This window comes from Nuphar pumila, chromosome 12, assembly GCF_984573655.1.
Source record: "Nuphar pumila chromosome 12, dmNupPumi1.hap1.1, whole genome shotgun sequence".
In the NCBI taxonomy this organism is placed as follows: domain Eukaryota; kingdom Viridiplantae; phylum Streptophyta; class Magnoliopsida; order Nymphaeales; family Nymphaeaceae; genus Nuphar; species Nuphar pumila.
Window position 1 is genome coordinate 39796743 of NC_143260.1, and position 23919 is coordinate 39820661.

At 35.8% G+C, this 23919-nt stretch overlaps 1 protein-coding gene across 4 annotated transcripts in view; it reads right to left on the reverse strand.

Annotated features, from left to right (window-relative positions):
• The window catches only part of LOC149820804 (uncharacterized), a 63253-nt gene that overhangs the window by 24348 nt on the left and 14986 nt on the right, over positions 1–23919 (reverse strand). For 3 of the 4 annotated variants that reach the window (XR_016426550.1, XM_089982890.1, XM_089982889.1), the window contains exon 4: positions 3383–3520. The exons of the other annotated variant lie outside the window; for it this stretch is intronic. Coding sequence is in view for 2 of the 3 variants with exons in the window: in XM_089982890.1 (XP_089839016.1) it covers positions 3383–3520 (138 nt within the window). In the remaining variant the exon portion in view is untranslated. The remainder of the gene's footprint in view (positions 1–3382; positions 3521–23919) is intronic. 4 annotated transcript variants of the gene reach the window in all.

Genomic DNA, 23919 nt, shown 5'->3' on the forward strand with positions numbered 1-23919 from the left:
CATAACTCACTCAATGAACAAGAAAGTAGAATTTCAAGTGATTCAATAACCTACTCTCGTAGAAACCAAGACACCTTTAGAAGTGCTATTGACCAATATAGTGAGTTTGTTCCTACTCTCGGTCACCGAAGATCTGAAAGGAATAGGAGACCTCCAAATCGTTTTGTTTCTTTTGATTTTTTCTCACCCCGATATAGGGCTTGTCTTAGTGTCATTCACTCTTATTTTGAACCAAGGAATTTTGAAGAAGCTAAAAAATGTATAGAATGGCAAAAAGCTATACAAAATGAACTTAATGCCCTTAAAAAGGCTGAAACTTGGGATTTCCAAACTCTACCCATAGGAAAGAAAACTATAGGTTGTCGATGGGTTTTTAAGGTTAAAACTAAGAGCGACGGATCTCTGGAAAGGTATAAAGCTCGCTTAGTTGCAAAAGGGTATGGGCAAGAGTATGGAATTGATTATGAAGAAACTTTTGCTCCTGTAGCCCGAATGGTTACAGTTAGATGTCTTATTACTAATGCATCTATTAAAAATTGGAACATTTTTCAAATGGATGTGAAAATGCTTTTTTAAATGGTGATCTTAACGAAGAAGTATATATGGATGCTCCACCAGGCATGAAGATTCCTAAAGATAAATTTTTTCGTCTTCGAAAGGCCCTCTATAGTTTGAAACAGGCCCCCAAAGCCTGGTATGACAGGTTTACCAGTGTAATGCTGGAAAATGGTTTTTCCTCATGTTATACTGACACTGCTCTATTTACTAGAAAATCTAATGCAGGGATTGTGATACTATTACTCTATGTTGATGACATGCTAATTAGAGGTGATGATGTTCAAGGAGTCAAGGGTATTAAGTCTATCTTGACTTTAAAATTTGAGATGTCAGACTTGGGTTTTTTGACATATTTTATTGGAATTGAGGTTGCCTATTCGCAACGTGGTTATTTCCTATCTCAGTCTAAACTTGCTTGTGAGATTATTGACAGATCTGAAATTTCTGATGACAAAATATGCAAAACTCCTGAAGTCGTGGGATCAAAAACGAAGATTGACGACGGTGTTCCTTTAACCAATCCTACTCCTTACAGACAGTTGGTAGGATCTTAAATGTACCTTAGCATTACTCGACCCGACTTGTCACATGCCATACACATCGCCAGTCAGTTTCAGCACGCTCCTACAACCGTTCATATGAGTGTTGTCCTTCGCATCATCAGATATTTGAAGGGAACAGTGAATAAGGGAGTATTTCTATCTTCTTCTTCTGAATTAAAATTACTTTCTTATACTGACTCAGATTGGGGAGGCGACCCCAGTAACCGTCACTCCACCACTGGCTTTTGTGTTTTCTTAGGTGAGTCTTTGATCTCATGGCGATGTAAAAAGCAACAGAAGGTCTCTCTGTTATCCACTGAAGCCGAATATAGAGTCATGGCATCTACCACCATGAAAATTGTTTGGATTCGACACCTTTTGGAAGATATGGGAGTGTTTATCAGAGAACCAACAAAGTTGTGCTGTGACAATAAAAGTGCAATCTATATTGCCAAGAACCACACTTTTCACGAGCGAACAAAGCATATAGAGATGGATTGCCATTATGTCAGAGAAGAATCCTTGAAGAAGGTCATTGATCTACCATACGTGACGTCTGAGTATCAACTTGCAGACTTCTTCACAAAAGCACTATGTTCGCCCAGATTTCATTTCCTTCTTGACAAACTTGCGGTTATCGCACTGTAAGTTTGAGGGGGGGTGTTAAAATGTATCTCCAAAAACCTTTTGTAAGTATAAATATATATATTTATATACATAGAGATACATATACATATACATATTATATGTATATGTATCTCTATATATATAAACATATATATTTATATACATATTTTCTTTTCTTACCCGAAAAGGGTATTCTTGTAATTCCCTATTTTGCGCATATTCCATTTGGAATATGTTGTAATTTTCTTTTTTATTTTCTTGTATTTCTTTTTTATTTTTTATTTTTTATTTTTTTCTTTCTTTTCATAAAAGGTGCATTGGGGGTCCCCCAATAGAGTCGTTGGGGGGGCCCCAACGGTCACAAATGTGACCGTTGGGGGCTCCCCAACGACTCCTTTGGGAGCCCTCCCCCCCCCCTTTGCACCTCTTGGTTCTTGTATAAATAGGGGTGTTCCCCCTTGTTTTTCCTAAGCTTGAGAGTCTCAAGCATTTGCTCTTTTTTATGAAATACATGCACTATTGCATGTTTGCTACTTTTACGCTTTTTGCGTATTTTGTTCAAGTGTTGTGAGAGTGTCTTCGTGCACTTCTTTTATAAAGTATTTATGCTTGTATGCGTATTGTCTCTTCATAGACATTTTCACAAGCATATATATATATATATATATATATATATATATATATATATATTCATTGGAGGCAGCGAAAATAATATTGACACGAGCGCCAGTACATCAACCACATGCATATGGTGTTATTAGCATGTGACAGGCAGCATAGATGTTTCTGATCTTTGTTAGCTGCAAGACTACTGAGCTCCTAAAAGGTGGGAACTTGTACGAGCCAGTATATAGGGCTAGTAAACTTCTAGGAAAGACTACCTTGTTTCTCTATCCATCCATGGACAGAGGACAAAATTCTGTTTTTCAAGAGGATGAAGGCACTTGACATTGACTGGGGAAGGCCCAATCAATGAAGAAACAGATGGCTTACAGAGTTGATTCAGCTTGCAAGTGGTGAAAGTGGTTATCAACAAAGAGTGTTTAAAAACTATTGCTTTAGAATCAGGGTGAAGCCAAGGCCTTCCACAAGTGGAAGCTTCCTATCAGAGCATCAAAGAAAAAGTTGGCTGCTCATTTCTTTGACATGGCTTCACTTAAATACTAAAGTACAGGCTAGGATGCAGTTATGCGTTATGATTACAAAGTAGATAACGAGTGTAGATGGACATCAAATACTATTTATTTTACTGTTTATAAACAGCAAACATAGATGCATCCAAACAGGACCTAGTTGTTTTGTTGCCTTCAAATTTATTTTTATTGGTTCGAAAAGAAAGTTGCATATAATGCAAGATGGATGTAATGTGAAAGAAATAGCCATCAGCATAACACATATAGAACATGTTTAAGTAATCTGCACATTGTAGACCGCCAGCCAGAGATCGCATGAATTATTCCATTTCTTATCTCAGTTCCAACTTTTGCTAATTAGCAATGAAGGGTATAGATAACTGATACATCCTTAAAACCCAAAAAGTAATCAAGAAATAAAATAACAAAAATGTTTTAAAGAATATTCTTATCATGTAGAAGCACGTGAACACAATTGTGAAACAAAAAATAGATCATAAAGAATCAAACAGCATTCCTTACACTTGTTTATGTTCTGTATGTCTCTGTGATGATGCCTACATCCTGATGTAATGTATGATCTCATCCATTCACTGCTATTAGCTTCTATAATCTCTCCAACGATAGTATTCATTTGTAATGGAAGCCTTCGGAATAACTCTAGTTAAGCACCACATCATAAGCTCCCAAGTTCCAGGTCATAAATGAAATACAAATGAGTTCACTAATGATGATACCAAACAGCACACACCATGTGTTCTGTCTTCCAAAGTTTTTGCTGAAAACAGCAGTCACACATGAAGAAAGTAAAAAGACCATAGGCCATGACAAGGGAATCAAATATTGAGTTAGAAAGAAGGATGCTTTGAATTTATCGTCCCTAGAGATTTAATGCTAGAACTCTGGGTGTTAGGTGGACCACCAAAAATTCTGATACATGCTGGACATTATAACAATATCAAGTGTCATGAACGATGGGCAAAATACATGAAACAAACATATATTCCAAGACAATAATGCAAATTTTACTTGGACGACGACAAGGCAATTCTGTTCTTTAGGAACCAATGCCATATGACCCATAAGAATGAATCGATAAGATATTTCAATACTCCCCAACTACATGAAATAAATTTTTGCATATAATATTTTCAGTAAACAAATGATCAATGAAGAACCATGGCTGCGGCAAATGTTGTAATGACACTACAAGCACAACCCCACAAAAGCGTATAAATGGAAGAACAACAACAACAACAACAACAACAACTACGCCTTCATCCCAAAACAATTGGGGTCAGCGATATGAACCAAAAAAGAAATTCATTTCGGGTCTTCCACATGAATCCTTTTCCTCCAATCATTTCTATCCAATGCCATGTCCTCGGTGAGGTTCAAAGCATTCATATCCTTTCCTATCATCTCCATCCAAGTCTTCCTAGGCCTACCCCGACCTCTTTTAACTAATATATTTTCCCATTTCTCCAACCTTCTAACTGGAGCATCATTAGGCCTTCGCCGAATATGTCCAAACCACCGTAAACGATTCTCTCGCATCTTATTTTCAATGGGTGCAACACCTACCTTCTTACGTATCTCCTCATTCCGAATCTTATCTTTTATTGTATTTCCACACATCCATCTAAGCATCCGCATCTCAGATACACTCATTTTTTGAATATGATGTCTTTTGGCAGCCCAACATTCCGTACCATATAGTAAAGTGGGTCTAATAGTCGTCCTATAAAACTTTCCCTTCAACCGCAATGGCATTCTACGATCGCACAACACTCCAGTTGCACTTTTCCATTTCATCCACCCAACCTTTATCCTATGATTTACATCTCCATCAATTTCTCCATACTTTTGAATGATGGATCCCAAATATTTGAAATAATCATTCACCGGTATTTCTTGCTCACCAAGCTTCACTACACTCCCATCACTACTTCGTTGCTTACTAAACCGACATAAACACAATATAAAAATAATAAACTTTTATTTCTTATGAGAAATGCTTAAGAATCCTTGTTTTACAAATGAGAGAGTCACCCTTATTTATACAAGAAAGAAGAGGAGAGGGAAGAGCCCATAGAGAGCTCTTCCTAAGAGTCGTTGGACCTAGTCCAACAGCTCTATTTATAGCCGTTGGATGGACTAGGTCCAACGACTATATTATTAGTCAAGATCTAATTAGATTTTGACTAACTATTTCAAAATGAACTAGATAAAAAAAAGAAAAAGAATAAAGAAAAGAAAGAAAATATATATATATATTATATTATATTATTATTATATTACACATTTTGTATTTTTAACACTCCCTCAAACTTACGGTACAATGAGCAAAAGTTTGTTTAAGAGGAAATGATATCTAGGAACAACGAGAGGTTTGATGAAGAAGTCTGCTAGTTAATATTATGATATAACATATGGCAGATCAATGGTTTCATGTAGATATTCCTCTCTAACATAGTGACAGTCCATTTCAATATGTTTGGTGCGTTCATGAAATGTTCGGTTGCTGGCAATATAGATCGCATTTTTGTTGTCACAGTACATGCGTGAAGCTTGTGTCGCTTCAACTCCCATGTCAGCTAGCAAACGTCAGAGTCAAACTACTTCCATTATTGTGATGACCATGGCTCGATTTTCAGCTTTGGTGGACGAAAGCGAGACCTTCTCCTACTTTTTGCATCCCCACGAAATCAGAGATTCTCCTAACAAAACACAAAAAACAGTGGTTGAGTGTCTGTTATTAGGATCACCTCCCCAGTCAACATCAGTATAAGCAATTAAATCTAATGAAGATGAAGCAGACAAGAAGAGACCTCGTGAAATGGAGGACTTTAGGTATCTAATAATATGCAAAATTGCTCCCATATGAACAGAAATGGGAGTGTGTTGAAACTGGCTAGTTGTGTGTTCAACGTGTACTATATTAAGTCTAGTAATGGAAAGATAGGAGAGTGCTTCAATGAACTATCTGTAAGGAGTGGTACCATGAAGAGGTTCTCCATCATCGATTCTCATTTTGACGTTGACAACTTCTGAAGTGTCAATTTTCTTATCATTTGTAATTTTAGACCTAAAAAAAATATCAAAAGCAAATTTAGATTAAGATAATAAATACCCACAAGGAGAATAAGCAACTTCAATTCTTAAAAAATATCTCAATAAACCTAAATCAGTCATTTCAAAATGAGTTTTAAGAAGCTTTTTAATGTTTTCAACTCCATGTTTGTCGTCTCTGGTGATGATCATGTCAACCACATAGAGAAGAAGAACAATAATCCTTGCATTAGAATTTTTAATAAACAAAGCAGTGTCAGTAAAACAAGATCAAAAATCAATATCAAGCATAACATGACTAAACTTGTCATACCAGACTTTTAGTGCCTTTTTAAGTCCGTAAAGAGCTTTTTCTAAATGAAAAGCTTTACCCTTAGGGATACTAATACCAGGTGGGGCTTCCATATAAACTTCTTCAACTAGATTTTCATTGAGAAAAGCATTTTAAACATCCATTTGAAATATGAGTTATTTTCTAATAGAGGCTAAAGTTATTAATGTCCTAATAGTGGTAGCAAAAGTTTCTTCGTAATTGATGTCATACTCTTAAGCATACCCCTTACCACTAATTTGGCTTTATACCTTTCAAGAGTTCCATTACTCTTGGTTTTAACTTTGTAAATTCATCGACAACCTATAGGTATATTTCCTAGAGGAATATCTTAAATAGTCCAAGTGTTAGCCTTTTCTAATGCTTTCAATTCTTGCTTCATGGCTTTTACCTATTTTGTATGGTTTTTGGCTTGTGAATAGGATGACGGTTCTACATATGATTGTATTAATGCAATAACTGCCTTATATGCGGGTGAAAAAGATTCGTAGGACACAAATTTTCTAAGAGGTCTAGAAATTTTGGATGACCTTCTGGTTTGTACTTCGGAGTATTTTTCTAATGCACATAGAAGATTAGATTCTCTCTATGTCACACGGATTCGACTAGGGGGTCGACGCACCCGAGTCGACACGCCCCGACACGGGTGTGGATTCAAACACGGGGCAGACTCGGTCAACGCACCTGGGCTAAGTCCATCCACTTTATAGACTCAGTCAACTTTGACAGAGTCTATAAAGGTCCATATTTGAAATTCATTTTGGACTCGGGTCGGGTCCGGATTCGGACCGACCCGGATCCAAAATATTATCGACGTCGGTGCCAAACCCTAAAGAGAGGCTTACGACAGGGGATCCCTCTCCCCCAGTCGTCTGGCAGTCCTCATCCCCTTCAGTCTCGTCGGTGACCCATACCCCGACGACCGTAGCCGCAGGCGACGCCAGCCACTGGTCCTCTCAGTCTCAGATATGCCCTCCTCCCTCTTTTGTTCTTCTTCCTCTTCGTCCGGTAGGGGGCTCCCCCTGCCTCGTTCGTGTTTTCCGGTAGAGGGCTGCCCCATGCATCGGATCAGTGTTCCGGTAGGGGGCTCCGCCTCCTGCCTCAGTTTATTTTCCGGCAGGGGGCGGAGGCCCCTGCCTCAGTTTATTTTCCGGCAGAGGGATCCCCTGCCTCAGATCTATTTTTCGGCAAGGGGCTCCCCTGCCTCAGATCTGTGTTTGCTTTCCCTTTGCCGCAGCGGAATCGTGTCCCTACTCGGTGTTAACAGCTCAACTGCAAGGTTCCTTGTGTATCTTGCCAGAGGCATTGCACATGTTTGTTTGCACGGCTAGTGCCTTTTGGGTCTCTGTGTTTGCTCTCCCTTTGCCGCAGTGGAATCGTGTCCCTACTTGGTGTTAACAGCTCAACTGCAAGGTTCCTTGTGCATCTTGCTAGAGGACTTTGACTTGCGGTTTGGCAGGACACACTGCAGCATGCGCTTCTTGATGCACACAGCTGCGGCACAGAGCAGCAGCAGCTATGGCACGTGATGCTCACTGCAAAGCAGTTTTTCGGCAGGGGGCGCCTCTGTTATTTTCTATCAGGCACAAAGTGAGAGAGGTGGAGCTCCTATTACTATTTTTTTGAAGTGTTTATTAACTTTATTTACGTATTTTGTTTTCAGTTTTCACTTTTCAGATATAATGGCGAGTTCTAGTGGCAGTGTCAATACAGTTGGTTCAAGTTCTAACCCTGAATTAGAAGTTTTTCAATCACTTTGGAGGCTTGTGATAAAAGGGATAAAAGCTAGTGGTGGTGGTGGGAATGGGCAGTTTCATTGTAATCTATGTAAGACTGCTTTCACGGGTTATTATACACGTGTGAAAGCACATCTTTTGCATATTCGTGGTCAAGAAATTAGGGCATGTTCTGGGGTTGACAAAGACTTGATAAAGCAATTAAAGAAAGAACAAGAAGAAGCTGAAAAGAAGAAAATTGCATAGATGAAAAGCGATTCGATTAATTTGCCTTTTCCTATTGCTAGTGATGTACAAGAAGAGCTTTTGAAGAAAAGAAATATGAAAAGCAATAAAACAATATGTGCGTCATTCAAAAACATGGCAAGAGCAGAAATTGATAAAAAGATTGGTCGATTCTTTTACTCAAGCTCAATTCCTTTTAATGTAGCTAGAAGTCCATACTGAAAAGATATGATTACATCTTTGGATAATTGTAATTTGAGTGGTTATGTGCCTCCTAGTTCAGAAAAACTAAGAACAGTCATTCATGCAAAGGAAAAAAATAGAATTGAAGACTTGTTAGAGACCCAAAAATTTGAATGAAAACGACATGGAGTGTCTATTGTTTCTAATGGGTGGACTGCTATACAAAGGCGACCACTGATAAACTTCATTGCTTACTCACTTAATGGGTCAATCTTTTTGAAAACTATTGACGCATCTGGGGAGTATAAAGATGTTGAATATTTAAAGAGATTATTTGTCGAAGTGATAAAAGAAGTGGGTGAAGAAAGTGGTGCAAATCATTACTGACAATGCTCCAGTTTGCAGTCGTGCAGGAATGAATTTGGCAAGAAAGATACATATTCACATATTTTTTGGATTCCTTGTGCAGCACACAGTTTAAATTTGGCACTTAAGAGTATATGCAATCCATCAAAAGATGATGCACATGCACGTGAAATGTGTTTATGGATTGATAAAATAGAGCATGATGTTCGAAATATTAGAAATTTTGTTGTAAACCATCAGCATGCCTTTTCTATATTTAATAGGCATTCTGGTCTCAAGTTGCTGAAACTCATTTTGCTTCATTCATTGTTATAATGAAAAGAATTAAGCAACTCAAGAATGCATTGATGATGATGATGGTGGCTGATCAAGATTGGAATTTTTATCGTACTGAAGATGATGTTAAGGCTCAAGCTATCAAAAAATGCATCTGTGATGATTTTTTGTGTGATAAAATTGCATATTTTATTCAATTTACAGAGCCTATTTGGGAAACGTTGAGAGAAGTTGACAGAGATGTACCCATGCTTCATAGAATTTATGAAATGTGGGACAATATGATTGAAAAAGTTCAAAGTATCATTTTTAAACATGAGAAGAAAGATGTTGCACTTGATGATTCAGAATTTTACAATCATGTACATTCAGTTTTAGTGAAAAGATGGAATAAAAGCAATACACCTTTGCATTGCATGGCACTCTCTCAATCCAAAATATTATGCAAAAAAATGGTTGACAGCAGGTCTTGGTCGTGTTTCTCCAAATGAAGATCCTGAGATATATCAAGGAATAGAATGATATGTTTGGGAAGACTTTTTAATGATCCTCACATGTTTAAGATTGTAAATAGTGAGTTTGGAAAGTTCTCTACTAAGAGATTTGATTCTTTAACAGCATTCGTGGCAAGGGACGAGGAAGATCCTCTTAATGTGTGGGCAACATATGAATCAGAGACACCAAATCTGCAACGTCTTGCAATGAAGTTATTCCAACCTGCTACACCATCGTGTTGTGAAAGAAATTTGAGTACATATACTTAAATTCACAACATTAAAAGAAACAAACCCACTAGTAAAAGAGCAGAGGATTTGGTTTATGTTCACTCAAATCTACGATTAATTTCTCGCCGCACCAAAGATGAGTATAGGTACTTTTTTTTTCTTTTGTATTCAAAGTTCGTATTTAAATATTTGTATTCAAGGTTTGAAGTTAGATACTAAGTTAGTCATTTTTTTATGTAGTTGTGGACCATCCAAGTATTGAGATGTAAATCCAAAAGATTTTGACTTGGAGGGAGAACATGATTTGCATACTCTCAACATGGACTACCTCGATCATGTTCTTCCCTCTAATTCAGATGATGAGGCAGATTTATGATAAGTTTTGTTGTTTATCACACTCACAAGCTTCTTTATGTGTTATATTTTGGTAAGTTTGTGTTAAGAAATACTTTTTTATTTTTGCTTTAAAATTTATAATCTTATTATTAATTTATTGTTATATATATAATTATATATATATATATATATATTAAAATATATATATATATAGCCGAGTCCCCATGTCCAAAAATTTTTAAATTACACCGCACCCGTGTCGCACCCGTACCCGTACCTGCACCCATGTGACATAGGATGCTCTATGTCTTGAATATTGTAGACCAATGTCCCTATGAGTTTGCTCTTTATTATCAACATTATGTTCTGAATCGTATTCATGAGTACATTCATTAGATTTTGAAGTCAAATCTATCAAAAAGGAATATTCGGTTACTTCTTTGGGCTTTTCAAATTCAACAAAACTTTCTTTTTTCAAGAAAGATACATTTCTTGATACATACAATTTTTCGTTTTGAAAATTAAAACACCTATCACCTTTTTGGTTATCTGCGTAACCTAAGAAGGTACAAGGAATGGCATGGGGGGAGAGTTTATCATTCTTTTTGGTAAAAACAAAACATTTGCATCCAAAGACCCTTAATCTAGAGTAATCAAGAGATAGGTTAACAAGTTTCTCAATTGGAGTTATATTTTTCAAAGAAGAAGATGACATTCGATTAATGAGATAGGTAGTAGTTAGGGTAGCTTATGCCCAAAACCCTTTTGGAACTTGATTTGCTATTAATAAAGTCCTAGTGGTTTTCATAATATGTCAATGTTTTGGTTCAGCCAGACCATTTTGTTGTGGTGTGTGTGGACAAGATCTTTGATGTGTGATGCCATGTAAATTAAGATAATCTTTAAATTCTTTGGACATAAATTCTCTCCCTGAATCAGTACGAAAAATTGAAATATAATTTTGAAATTTATTTTTAACCCTTTTTTGAAATGTTTGAAAGTATGAAAAAACCTTTGATTTATGCTTAAGGAAGTAAATCTAAGTATGCCTAGAAAAGTCATCGACAAAAATTACATAATACACATATCCACCTTTTGATATGACCGGTGAAGGCCCCAAACATCTGAATGTATTAACTCAAGTGATCTAAAAGAAACAAAAGTTTTATCATGAAATGGTAATCTTTTCATTTTGCCAAGAATATAATCTTTATAAGTAAAACTTTCAAAATTACAAAATTTTCCTAAACTTGAAAAATATTGGATTTTGGACATATGAGGATGGCCAAGTCTTTTGTGTCACAGATCCAATTCTAGTTTCTGAATATTATAATAGAAAGCATTCTTGGGCAATTTCAAAAAAATTCATATAATAGAGTCCTCTATGGCCTTCCTACCCAATAACCATGAGAAAAGAAGATATTACACCCATAATCAGATATTTGAGAAACAGATAAAATATTTAGATTTATTTTAGGAATATATCTAACTTCTATAATAATAAAAAATGGATTTTTGAAGATTTTCAAAATTTTCTATTCCTTTAATTTTAAGAGATGTATCATCGGTTGTGAAAACTTTTGACACACTTGAGTTATTGTTAAGACATTCGGACAAACTATTGATATTTGGGGTCATATGAAAAGAAACACCAGAGTCAAGAAGCCAAGGAAAGCTACCTAGATCAAAGAAGGATGAAACAGCTGCTCTGGTTGAGGCTTCAATTGAGGAAGATGCTCCCTTGAGAAGAAGTTAAAAAATCTCCATCAATTGAGCCACAAATACAATTGCATCTTGATTGATTTGATCTTTTGGTTTCGAACTAACAAATGCAACTTTCTTTTCTTTTCTTCTCTTTAACTTAGAACAATGAGGCCTATAGTGCCTCGGTTCATGACAATGATGGCAAATGACTTTTCTCGTCAAAATCATCATTTTGTCTACCAAAGTGAGGCGGCTTATAAGTACGTACATAATTTTTCGATCTATAGTATTCGAACATTTCCTTGATGTAAGAAAGCCGATTTGGTTGTTTCAAATTCCGGCCTTAAACCATTTACAAATTGATAAAAGTGTTTCAGATCGAGTTGCTTTTGGCGAAACTCAATGTCTTCGGAACAATGTCATTTTGGCTCAAGAAGAGCCCTATTGCCAAAGCTCAGATAACTCAGTGTAATATTCCCTAATACTTTTGTCTTTTTTAGTCAGAGTTCAAACTTTGTCTTGCAAATTGCACACATGTGCAATATCTTTAAAGGAATATACACTTCTAAGGTATTCTAGGGTAATAAGGTTGTGCAATTTGTTTAGACTAGAGCATTTTTTTATGTCAACATTATTAATTAGCCATGACATAATTTTGGCATGCCCTATCCTCCACTCTTTCCATTTTTTCTCATAAGTCGCCAAGGCCTTACCATGAGAGGTACTTCTTTGTCATTCTCAATTTTTGTGAGAACTAGTTTTGGTTCCGAATCAAAACCATCCACTATACCCCACAACCCCTTTCTCCAAATGTGGTGCTTCATAAGCCCACATTAGATAGTTGGTGTCATTTAATTTCATGGGCATGATGGTCACTTTATCATTGTCATCCATCTTTTACAAGAATGAGAAAAAGAAAGAAAGATAGATAAGAGAGAAAAAGAAAAAAGAGAGAAATAAGAGAGGGAGGGAGAGAGCACAATCACAAATTTGTTTAGCCAATCTATCTTCCAAGCGCCTTCATTCTTCAATGAGAGTGTCACAAAAGTTACTTAAATCACGAACAAGAGGATGAATCGCCTTTTGCTAAGAAGGTATGGAAAACGAGGTGGGGATTCTCCAAGATCTAGAAGCTTCCAAGTTCTGAACCATGTAATGAAATGGTGATCTTCCACAAAAACACAAAAGCTTACAAAGAGTGTCTATTGGAGACACTACAAGCACAACCCACAAAAAGGTACAAACGAAAGAACACAATATAAAAATAATAAACTTTTATTTCTCATAAAAAATGCTTAAGAAGCATTGTTTTACAAAGGAGGGGGTCACCCCTATTTATACAAGAAAGAAGAAGAGAGGGAAGAGCCCATAAAGAGCTCTTCCTAAGAGTCGTTGGACCTAGTCCAACGGCTTATTAGTCACCATTGGACTAGGTCCAATGACTATATTATTAGTCAAGATCTAATTAGACATTGACTAACTAGTTCAAAATGAACTAGATAAAAAAAAGAAAAAGAATAAAGAAAATAAAAAATATAAATATATATTATATTATTATTATATTAAATCAACCATGTGTTCAAAATGTTACTAATAACTGTTTGAAATAACGTTTCTATAATACCAGCACTATTATATGGAGTTGAATGTTGGAGACTAAAAAACGACAAGATAGAGTGCATGTTGCACATATACATATGTTAAGATGAGAGAGGATTGGGTGCAATATGATTGCACAAAAAATATGTTGCGGCCCCATAAGAGATTGATGCGTGGTTGCGGTGTAACGGATGGAGACGGACGTCTTCCGTCAGTTACATGGGAGCTGGACGCCATTTCAAATTTGGTTTATGGATCCATCAATTCCGAAGTCAAACAAAACCCCTCCAAAAAAAAACGTAAACCCCTCAAGGTTTCCCCATCCCTACTTCCATTGTCTTCTTCAACGAGGGTTACCCGACCTTAAATGAGATCTCACCTTGAATCAGTTATTGGCAATCGGCGTCTCCTCCTCCTCCTCCTCCTCCTCCTCCTGGGCGTTTGCATCCCTAACAGGTTCTCTATCTCTTTATCTTTTTGTGTCTCTCTAGTCTTTTTGTATTTTTGTGTGCATTCAGTTGTTAGAAGTTTTATCTTTGTTTTTATTTTTATTTTGGTTAATAGCCAAGTGTGTGTGTGTGTGTAGGCACACACACGCGCACCTTGCTTTAAGATGAAAAAGTCTTGGCTGCTAGCTGCATACATATGCACCTATGTTAATGTATTTTTCCAATGTTTTTGTTATTTTTTCTGTTATTGTTTTGCATTTTCCTGATTTTTTTTTGCATACATACACACCTTCCTCTCTTTGTTTTATTTCACTGTTTCACACTCCCCCGTCCCCCCGTCCCTGTCCGCCAAAGGAATGAATTCCTTTGGATTTGAGGGTGTGGATTTTTTCCCTCCCAAATAAGTTGATTTTTTGGTTTTAGTGGGTTTTCTTGCTTTTTTGTTTCAGTTGAGAAAGTGGTTTTCACTTTTACTATGTTTTTCTAGGTTCAGTTTATGTTGGGTTTTGGGATTTTCTAGCTAGGTTTGTGCATTTTAGAGGTTTGTGGTTGTTTTGAGCAAATGGGTGTTTATATCTTATTCTCAAGTTCTAATTTACTTTTTAGATGTAATTTGGGGACTATTTTGGTTATTTTTTATTTTTTCACTCGATTGATTGTGAGGGTTTTTTGTGGGTTCTCCATTAGCTTGGGGTTTTATATGCTTTTTCTAATAATCAGCTCCAGGTGTATGGTATATTTTAGTCTAGCAGTAATTGATTCTAGGATGTTGGTTACGTTTCCATTACAAGCCTTTTTAAGTTGGGCAAATGGTTTACTGTTTTTCTCTTTCAACAATTGATTTTTGTGATGTTGATTTTGTATTTCATGGATAAATTAGAAAGGGGACTAGAGTGTGTGACTGTTATTAACTAATGGGCCTTGTATCATATGGGGAGTTTATAGGTTTCAGCTTGGTTTTCTGATGAGGGTGTAGGTTTTCTAGAAGAAAAGTTTTGGTTTATTTGTCTGGTTATATTTCACTATAACATAATGATACTTGCATATGTAGGCATGGTTGTTGTATATGATGTGCATTTTTAACGTTCAATCACGGATTAGAGGCTTTTGTTTATGATGTGTTTCACGCTTAATTGAAAGAGTTGAATGAGCTAAGTCCAGTTCCAACTCTGTTAATGCTAACATATTTTGAGTGCTAGTCTTAGATGATTCTATGTTTGATGCTTTTGGGTTTAATTGTTTTACATTTGGACCTGATGTTGGTTGATATCATTCTTTTCTCAAGTGAATACAGGCTTAGTTAGCAACCTTACCACGTTCTTTGGAGTAATTGATTCAGTCATGCAGGAACGCATTCCTTTGGATTATTTGCATTTCATCAGCTGAAATATGTAGGCTTTGATTTTCTTCTTCTTTTTTGTTGGTGTTTTACCTACTCCCCACATGTTTCAGCTATTACCCCTTGCGACCTTGTGTGTGTATGTGTGTAGGCACACATACGCACCTTGCTTTAAGATAAAATTAGTTGATTTGTACAGTTCTTGTCCATAATATTTATTGATTAAATTAGTTGTACTAATAGGCATTTGAGAACTTTTGCAGTTCCATGCTTGGTGAAGTTAGGGTGTTTAAATTCCCAACATGTGTGCATAATACTTGACATTAAATTTGATATGAGTGCATAATGCTTTATTTTGTTGTTATGCTTTTTGTTTTGCACAATAACATGAATGTTTTATTTTTCTAGTATCAGATCTCTATAAAATGTCCAAAAAGTCGCTTGTTGGGAAAAGCACATTTTGGCCCTGCAACAATCTATTTGATGAAAATCGAGCAGTCCACCCATAGGTGTCTCTTTGCTCATCCTCATGATGAGTAGAAAAGTGCTTGTACTTCTTCCACTCCACCTAAACACAAGCAACTCGACAATGTGCAACTTCAAAACCAGGTTTTTTTGTCCAATAGCTATTTGGTTTCCTCGTTATATGTGATATGCATCTAACATGCAAACATGAATGGTTATATGATATAGATTTTGTTAACACTATATAATGGTGATGAAGTTATGTATATGGCATGCAAGCATGAATGTGCTTTGTTGGGTCATCTTTATGCATTAATTTTATTGTGCAAGTCATTCATACATTTTATTTGTCAGGAGATGGTGCATATTTATGAATAAAATATTTCTCTTGTTATAGAAGATGGTGTAATGAAACAAGCGAAAATACAAAAAGAGATCTTAATAAGGATCAACACAAATACAAAAGGAGTGCACAAGCACTAATTCACCAAGAGATAATACAAAGTGAGAACAATCACAAGAGCATAACACATGCACACAATGGCCACTATGGGCACACACAACACAACACAAAAATATATAATTTCACTAATGAAAATGCTTAGAAAAACATTGAACATACAAGGGGTTTCAACCCTTATAATAAAAGAGAGAGGGAAGGGGGAAGCCCAACTACACATTGGACTAGCCCCCAACGGTCATATTTATGACCGTTGGGAGCAATCCAACGTTTATTTGGGCTGCCCTAACAGCTATGTTGTAAAAAACAAAAATAAAGAAAATAAAGAATTAATAAAAGTACAAGCCTCTCATAAGCTGACACTTATACATTGGTGAAATGACTGAAATACCCCTGATACGTATTTCAGTTTACATAGAATAGAAAATAAGAATATATATATATATGTACATTGACATAATTTAACACTTCCTGTCAAATTTAGAGTGTGATCACTGAAAATTTTCCAAGAAGAGATAAAAACCGAGGTGAAGGCAAAGCCTTAGTGAAGAAATCTATCAGCTCACATTTCGAAGTTACATAAGGTAATTCAATGGTCCCTCGCAAAAATTGTTCTTGAACATAGTGGCAGTCTATCTCTATATGTTTGGTGCGCTCGTGGAAGGTGTAGTTGCTTGCAATATAGATAGCACTTTTATTGTCACAGCATCTTCTAAGGACTAGAGATGATTAAACCCATATCTTGGAGAAGACCCCTTAACCAGATAATCTCCACAATTGTTGTCGTGGCTCGATATTCAGCTTTTGTGGATGACAGGGAGACCTTTTGCTTTTTGCACTTCCAAGATATAAGAGTCTCCTAAAAATACATAAAGACCCATAGTTGAGACTCTATCATTGAGATTACCTCCCCAATCGATGTCAATATAAGCAATCAACTCTAAAGAAAAGAAAGAAGATAGAAAGTCATTTGGTTATAGAATTCTTGATATATCTAACAATTCGTAGAACAACACTCATATGCACCGTAGGTGGTGCATACTGAAACTGACTGGCTGAGTGAACCGCATGAGAGATGTTTGTTCTGGTGATGGATAAGTAGGACAACGATTCAATCAGTTGTTGGTATGAAGTTGGATATTTAAGCAGAGTTTCATCCTTCAATCTTAATTTTGCATTTACAACCTCTGATGTATCAACTTTTTTATGGTCAAAAATTCTAGATTTGGCAATAATATATGCAATTCACTTCATTTGAGACAATACATATCCTCTAGGTGAATAAGTCACTTCAATACCTAGAAAATATCTTAGAAAACTATGAACAGACATATCAAATGTTTTTTAAGAATATTTTTAATTCCATCAATTCTCTTTTTGTCACTCCTTGTGTTGATCATATCATAAACATATAATAAAAGTATGACAATATCAATACCTGCATCTTTGACAAAAAGAGTAGTATCGATATAACAAGATTTATAACCCAAGTTTAATATAACATTGTTAAGCCTATCATACCAAGCTTTGGGGGATTGCTTAAGCTCATACAAAGCTTTCTTTAACATAAGAACTTTTTCTCACTCGATCTCAAGACCAGGAGGAGGACCCATGTATACTACTTCATTTAGATCACCATTCAAAAAAGCATTTTTAACATCAAGTTGGTAAATAGGTCACTTTCTAATGGATGCTAAGGCAACGAGTGTCCTAACACTAGTCATACAGGGTACGGGAGCAAATGCCTCTTCATAGTCTATTTCATACTCTTGAAAATAACCTTTGGCTACTAATATCTTTCTAAGGATCCATCCCCTTTTGTTTTGACTTTATAGACCCACCTACATTCTATAGTCTTTTTTCTTATGGGTAATGGTTGAATTTTTCAGGTCTTGGCTTTCTCAAGAGCACTTAATTCTAAGCTCATGGCATCAATCCATTCAAGAATTTTCTTAGCCTCATTATAAGTTGAGGGTTCATAAAAAAAGTGAACAAACAAAAGACAAGCTCTACATCTAGGAGAAAAAGTCTAATAAGACAAAAATCTTTCAGGATCTCTAGAGAATCTACTAGATTTCCTAATACTATTCTCCTAGATTTTGGTTCTGTGAATATCTATCAAGTGCACATGGAGGATGATCAAGAATTCTTCTTAAATAAGTTTGAATATTATGATTCTAGGTATCTTCCATGGAAACACCAGAGTCACCAATATGCATATCATCATTATCATGCAAAATTTCATCAGGTCTTCTTTGGCAATAAATCAAACAAAAAGGAATACCCGAAATATTCCTTAGGCTTATCAAAGTCAAAACCATTTTCATTTTCAAGAAAGTTAACATTTCCTGAAATATATAATTTGTCATTTTTCTTATCATAGCATCTATATACTTTTTGGTTATTAGCATAACCAAGAAACACATATTCAATAGCCTTGGAGATAATTTGTCTTTTTTATTAATAAGCACAAAACATTTACATCCAAAGATTCTTAAATCTAGAAGAGTTTGATATAATTTTTCAATTGGAGATATGTTTTGTAAAGAGGAAAAGGGCATTTGGTTGATAAAATATACCGCAGTTAGGGCACTTGCAGCCCAAAAAAATTTGGAACATTTTTTTAGATAAGCAAAGTTCTTATAATTTCAATGATATGTCGATGCTTTCTCTTAGCTAAGCCATTTTCTTGAGGAGTATTTGAACAAGATATTTGGTGTGAAACCCCATTTTCATTTAAATAATTTTTGAAATCATTAGACAAATATTTTCTCCTTGAATCTGATCGAAAAATGACAATATTGGTTTGAAATTGGTTTTGTACAATTTTGTAAAATTCTTTAAAGCATGAGAATACATCAGATTTTTGCCTAAGGAAATAGATTCAAGTATACCTAGTATAATCATCAATCAATATAACATAATAAGAGAGTCCTTCTTTTGAAATGACTGGCATAGGTTCCCATACATCCGAATGTACAAGTTCAAAAGGTTTTGAAAATATAAAAGTCTAGGACCAAAAGGAATCTTCTTCATTTTTCCAAAGATACATTTGTTATATATAAACTCTTTATTACAAGAGTTTTTCAAAAACGGAAGAAGAGATAACTTAGATACATTAGAATGACCTAATTTTTTATGCCATACAAAAATATCTTTTCCATTGACAAAATTACAAAATGATTTTTTGGGAAGATGAAGAAAATCAATGTAGTAGAGGTTTTTCCTCCTATTGCCTTCCCCAGTCAGCTTACTTGACTGGCGATCCGGAACCCAACATTTTTTTATGAGAAGTAGACCTCGTAGCCATAATCCGAAATTTGAGAGTCATATAATAGATTTGAATTAAGTTTGGAACAACTCTAACTTTAGGTACTTAAATTTTTTTTGAAATATTTAAAAATGTTTCAATACTTTTGATTTCTATATTAGTTTCATCGGTCGTAGAAACACAAGAGTTATAAAAAGACTGTGTGTATTTGGATAAGAGGGATTCTAAAGGAGTCATGTGAAAAGAGGCACCGAAGTCAAGAATCCAAGAAATGTACCCGGACGAGAGGAAGTAGACACGACAGCACCGAAAGTAAATGTGAAGGAGTTCTTAAGAAATAGTTGAAATGCTTCCATTAGATGTTCAATAGAATCTTTAAGTTCATCTTCTTTCATAGTACCTTCACCACCTTTTTTGAATGGTGTTTCTTCAATGGTTGCTACCTTTCTTTTGAGCTTGGAACAATCCGGTTTAATGTGTTCCACTTCTTGGCAAAAGTGACAAATAACTCATTCTTCCATGGTTATATGTTCATCCTCTATTGTTACTTTTCCAAAATTGAAGAGGTTTATACGCTTTGACATTGTTACCGGGTTTTGACATGGCAAGAATCTCTTCACTTACCTTAGTTATGCTAAGTCGGGTCTCGCCATGGTATATCTCTCTAAGAGCATCATAAAGAGAGGCAGTTTCGGTCCTATGCAAGACATTTAACCTAACTTGCTGAAACTCAGGTCTTAACCTGAATAGGAAGGAAAACAAATGTTCCTCCGTAAGTTGCTTTTGCCTCATTTCAATAGCAAGACCTTCTCAATTAGGCTCATGTAATGTTAATTCATCCCAAAGAGGTGAGAGAGTACCATAGTAATCTCTCACACTTATCCCCTTATTTAATACCTCGAATCTTTTCTTGTAAAAAATATTTTTGTGCCAAATCTTTTTGCACGAACATACGCTTAGAAAAATCCAAGCCTCACTTGCCTTTTTGAATTTGAGTATGCTTGTCGCAATCTTGAGTTTCATGCTATTAAGGAACCAAGAAAGAATTTGGGCATTTTCAGCTTCCCAATCTTCCATCTTGATGTAATGTTCTTTGAGTGCAATCTCTCTTTCTTCACCATTGAGAATCTTCACTTGGTCACCATCCTTTTTGGTGAGTATGAGTTGTGGTAGCACTTGCATACCCCTAAAATTTCTTTCCCTTAATGTGGTGCTCCATAGCAGTGGCCCACGTCAAATAGTTGGAGTCGTTTAGCTTGAAGGCAATCACCGTCATGGATTCTTTTTCACTCATTTGGATCAAGAGAGACAATGCTTGTAAAGAATCCTTCCTTTGCAATCATGAACTTTTGGAGAAGCTTTACACAATCCCAAGAGCCTCAAGCTCTGATAATATGTAATGAAACAAGCAGAAATACAAAAGAGATCCTAATAAGGATCAACACAAATATAAAAGGAATGCACAAGCACTAATTCACCAAGAGATAATACAAAGTGAGAACAATCTCAAGAGCATAACACATGCACACAATAGCCACTATGGGCACACACAACACAACACATAAAAATATATAATTTCACTAATGAAAATGCTTAGAAAAGCCTTAAACATACAAAGGATTTCAACCCCTATTTATAATACAAGAGAGAGGGAAGAGGGCAGCCCAACTAGACATTGGGCTAGCCCCCAATGATCATATTTATGACCGTTGGGAGCAGCCCAACGTCTATTTGGGCTGCCCCAACAGCAATTTTGTACAAAACAAAAAGAAAGAAAATAAAAGTATGAGCCTCTAATAGGCTGACACCTATACATGGGTGAAATGACTGAAATACCCCTGATGGGTATTTCCGTTTACATAGAACAAATAATAAGAATATATATATATATATATATATATATATATATATATATATATATATATATATATATATATATACACACACATTGACATAATTTAACAGATGGTACTTGTAATATTGAATTGCAACAGCATAATCATGTGAAATATGGTAGTTGTAGTACAATTTGTGGTGATGCTCTAGAGATTGGTATGGAATTTGAAGATAAACATTAAGTATACAAGTTTTATGATGGGTACGCTAAAAGCAAAAGATTTAGTATTCAAAATAAGAATCAAAATATAAATAAGAAATGTGTGATGACTCGTAAATAATGTTGTTACAAGCAAGGTTTCCCGAGATCAATGATAAAAGGTGGCCAAACTAAGGTAAGGGAAAATACAAGATGCAGTTGTAACTGTTACGAACCCGCATGCACACTTCAAGTCCAACCCTCCAGAACCGCAGTTCCACCCCAAATCCGCCCAGTTGGAGTCCTGCCCAACTGGGATTGTGCAGAAGAGAGAGAGAGAGAGAGACCCACGTATCCTAGGACTCTCCCCAGAGTGGGACGCCCTCCCTAGAGCCCCATCCAGGGTGGACTCCCAGTTAGCCCAAGATTATCTCAAGAGTAGGACGCTCCCTCCATGGAGTCTCATCCAGGGTGGGAGTGTAGATTATAAATTACTCTTCCCTTTCCCTTTTTGTTCTATAAATAAGCATGTACATTCTCTATTATTTTCAATGAGATTTATAGAGTTCAACCTTTAAGTTTCATTATGATTCTTATATGTGAGTATTCTGTGAGGAAAATATTTTGCTCCCTCAATCGCTTGTCCATCTCCATCGATCGCCGGCTAGTTGCAAACGGATTTTCTCCTTCTAGCCGCACCCTCGCTTTTGCCTCGATCCCCGCACCTGTCATGTGAGGTTCCCATCTCTCCTTGCATTTTTTCCTCTGGACGTGTCACACCTCTAAGACACGCCCAGTCGTCCTCCCTTGGCCGAGTCCTTGCTCGGACTCGCCCCTCCCTCCTTCACAGTTCATGTGACTGTGTCCTCTTCCCTAGGACACGGCCCTCTCCCTGCCATGTCTACCTTTAGACTACAAAAATTACTTACGGACAAAACATAAAATTGTGCCAATTATTGGGGATACGAGAGCGGTGATGCAATATATAAGAGACAAGTCCTCGAAAAACCCATCATTTTTCAATTCAATACAACTTGATATGGATGAAATGATAATAAATGTTTTTTTGACAGATGCAAGGTCAAGAGTTGATTATAAGTGCTTTAAAGATGTTTGTTTTGACACAACATTTAACACAAACAAGTATGGTAGACCTTTTGCACCATTTATTGGTGTCAACCATCACAAGCATACTGTCTTTTTTGGTATGATCAAACTACATAAAGTTTTGAGTGGTTGTTTGAGACATTTGAGAATGTCATGAAAGGAAAGAAGTCAAAAGTAATATTAACAGATCAAGATCAAGCAATTCGAAATGCCTTAATTAACAAATGGCCTGAAACAGACCATCTTTTATGTTTATGGCACATGTATCAAAATGCATAAAAACATTTAACTCATTTACCCATGAGAAAGGGTTTAGAAGTGCCTTTTGTTATTGTTTATTTGATTGTGCAGATAAGGATACTTTTCTTTGGGCATGGGAAAATATATTAGAAAATTATGATTTTGTGGATAATGACTAGTTAAGAGACATATTTCAAATTAAATAGAAGTGACCATTAGCTTATGGAAGAGAACATTTTTGTGCTGATATGAAAACAACTCAAAGGAGTGATGTTGATTATTTGAAAGATGATGGGGTAGTACGTAGATATAAGGTCAAATTTGAGTTGTTTTTATATCCGCACAAAAATGTTCTCTTCCATAAGCTAAGGACCACTTCTTAATTTGAAATAAGTCTTCAACCAGTCATTACCCACAAGATCATAATTTTCTAATATATTTTCCCATGCCCAAAGGAAAGTATCCTCATTTGCACAATAAAAAAAAAGTAACAAAAGTCACTTTTAAACCCTTATGGGTAAATGAGTTAAGTGTTTTTGTGCATTTTGATACATATGCCATAAACATAAAATATGGTATATTTCAAGACATTTGTTAGTTAAAGCATTTTGAATTGCTTGATCTTGATCTGTTAATATTACTTTTGACTTCTTTCCTTTCATGACATTTTCAAATGTCTCAAACAACCACTCAAAACTTTATGTAATTTGATCATACAATAATGTTACACTAAAAAAGACTTGTAATGGTTGACATCAACGAATGATGCAAAAGGTCTACCATACTTGTTTGTATTGAATGTTGTATCAAAACAAACATCTCCAAAGCACTCATAATCAACTCTTGACCTTGAATCTGTCCAAAAAAAAAATTTGTTATCAAATTATTCATATCAAGTTGTATTGAACTGAAAAATGATGGGTTTTTCGAGGACTTGTCTCTTATATATTGCATCACCGCTCTCGTATCCTCAATAATTGGTGCAACTTCACGTTTTGTCCGCAAGTAATTTTAGTAGTCTAAAGGTAGAAATGGCAAATTTTCACGGCCTCCCATCATATTTCTTAATAATGCAAATGTTGCCTTAGGTTTTATACCCAAGCTGCTAGCCAAATTTGCAATCATTGTATGTGCTTTTGT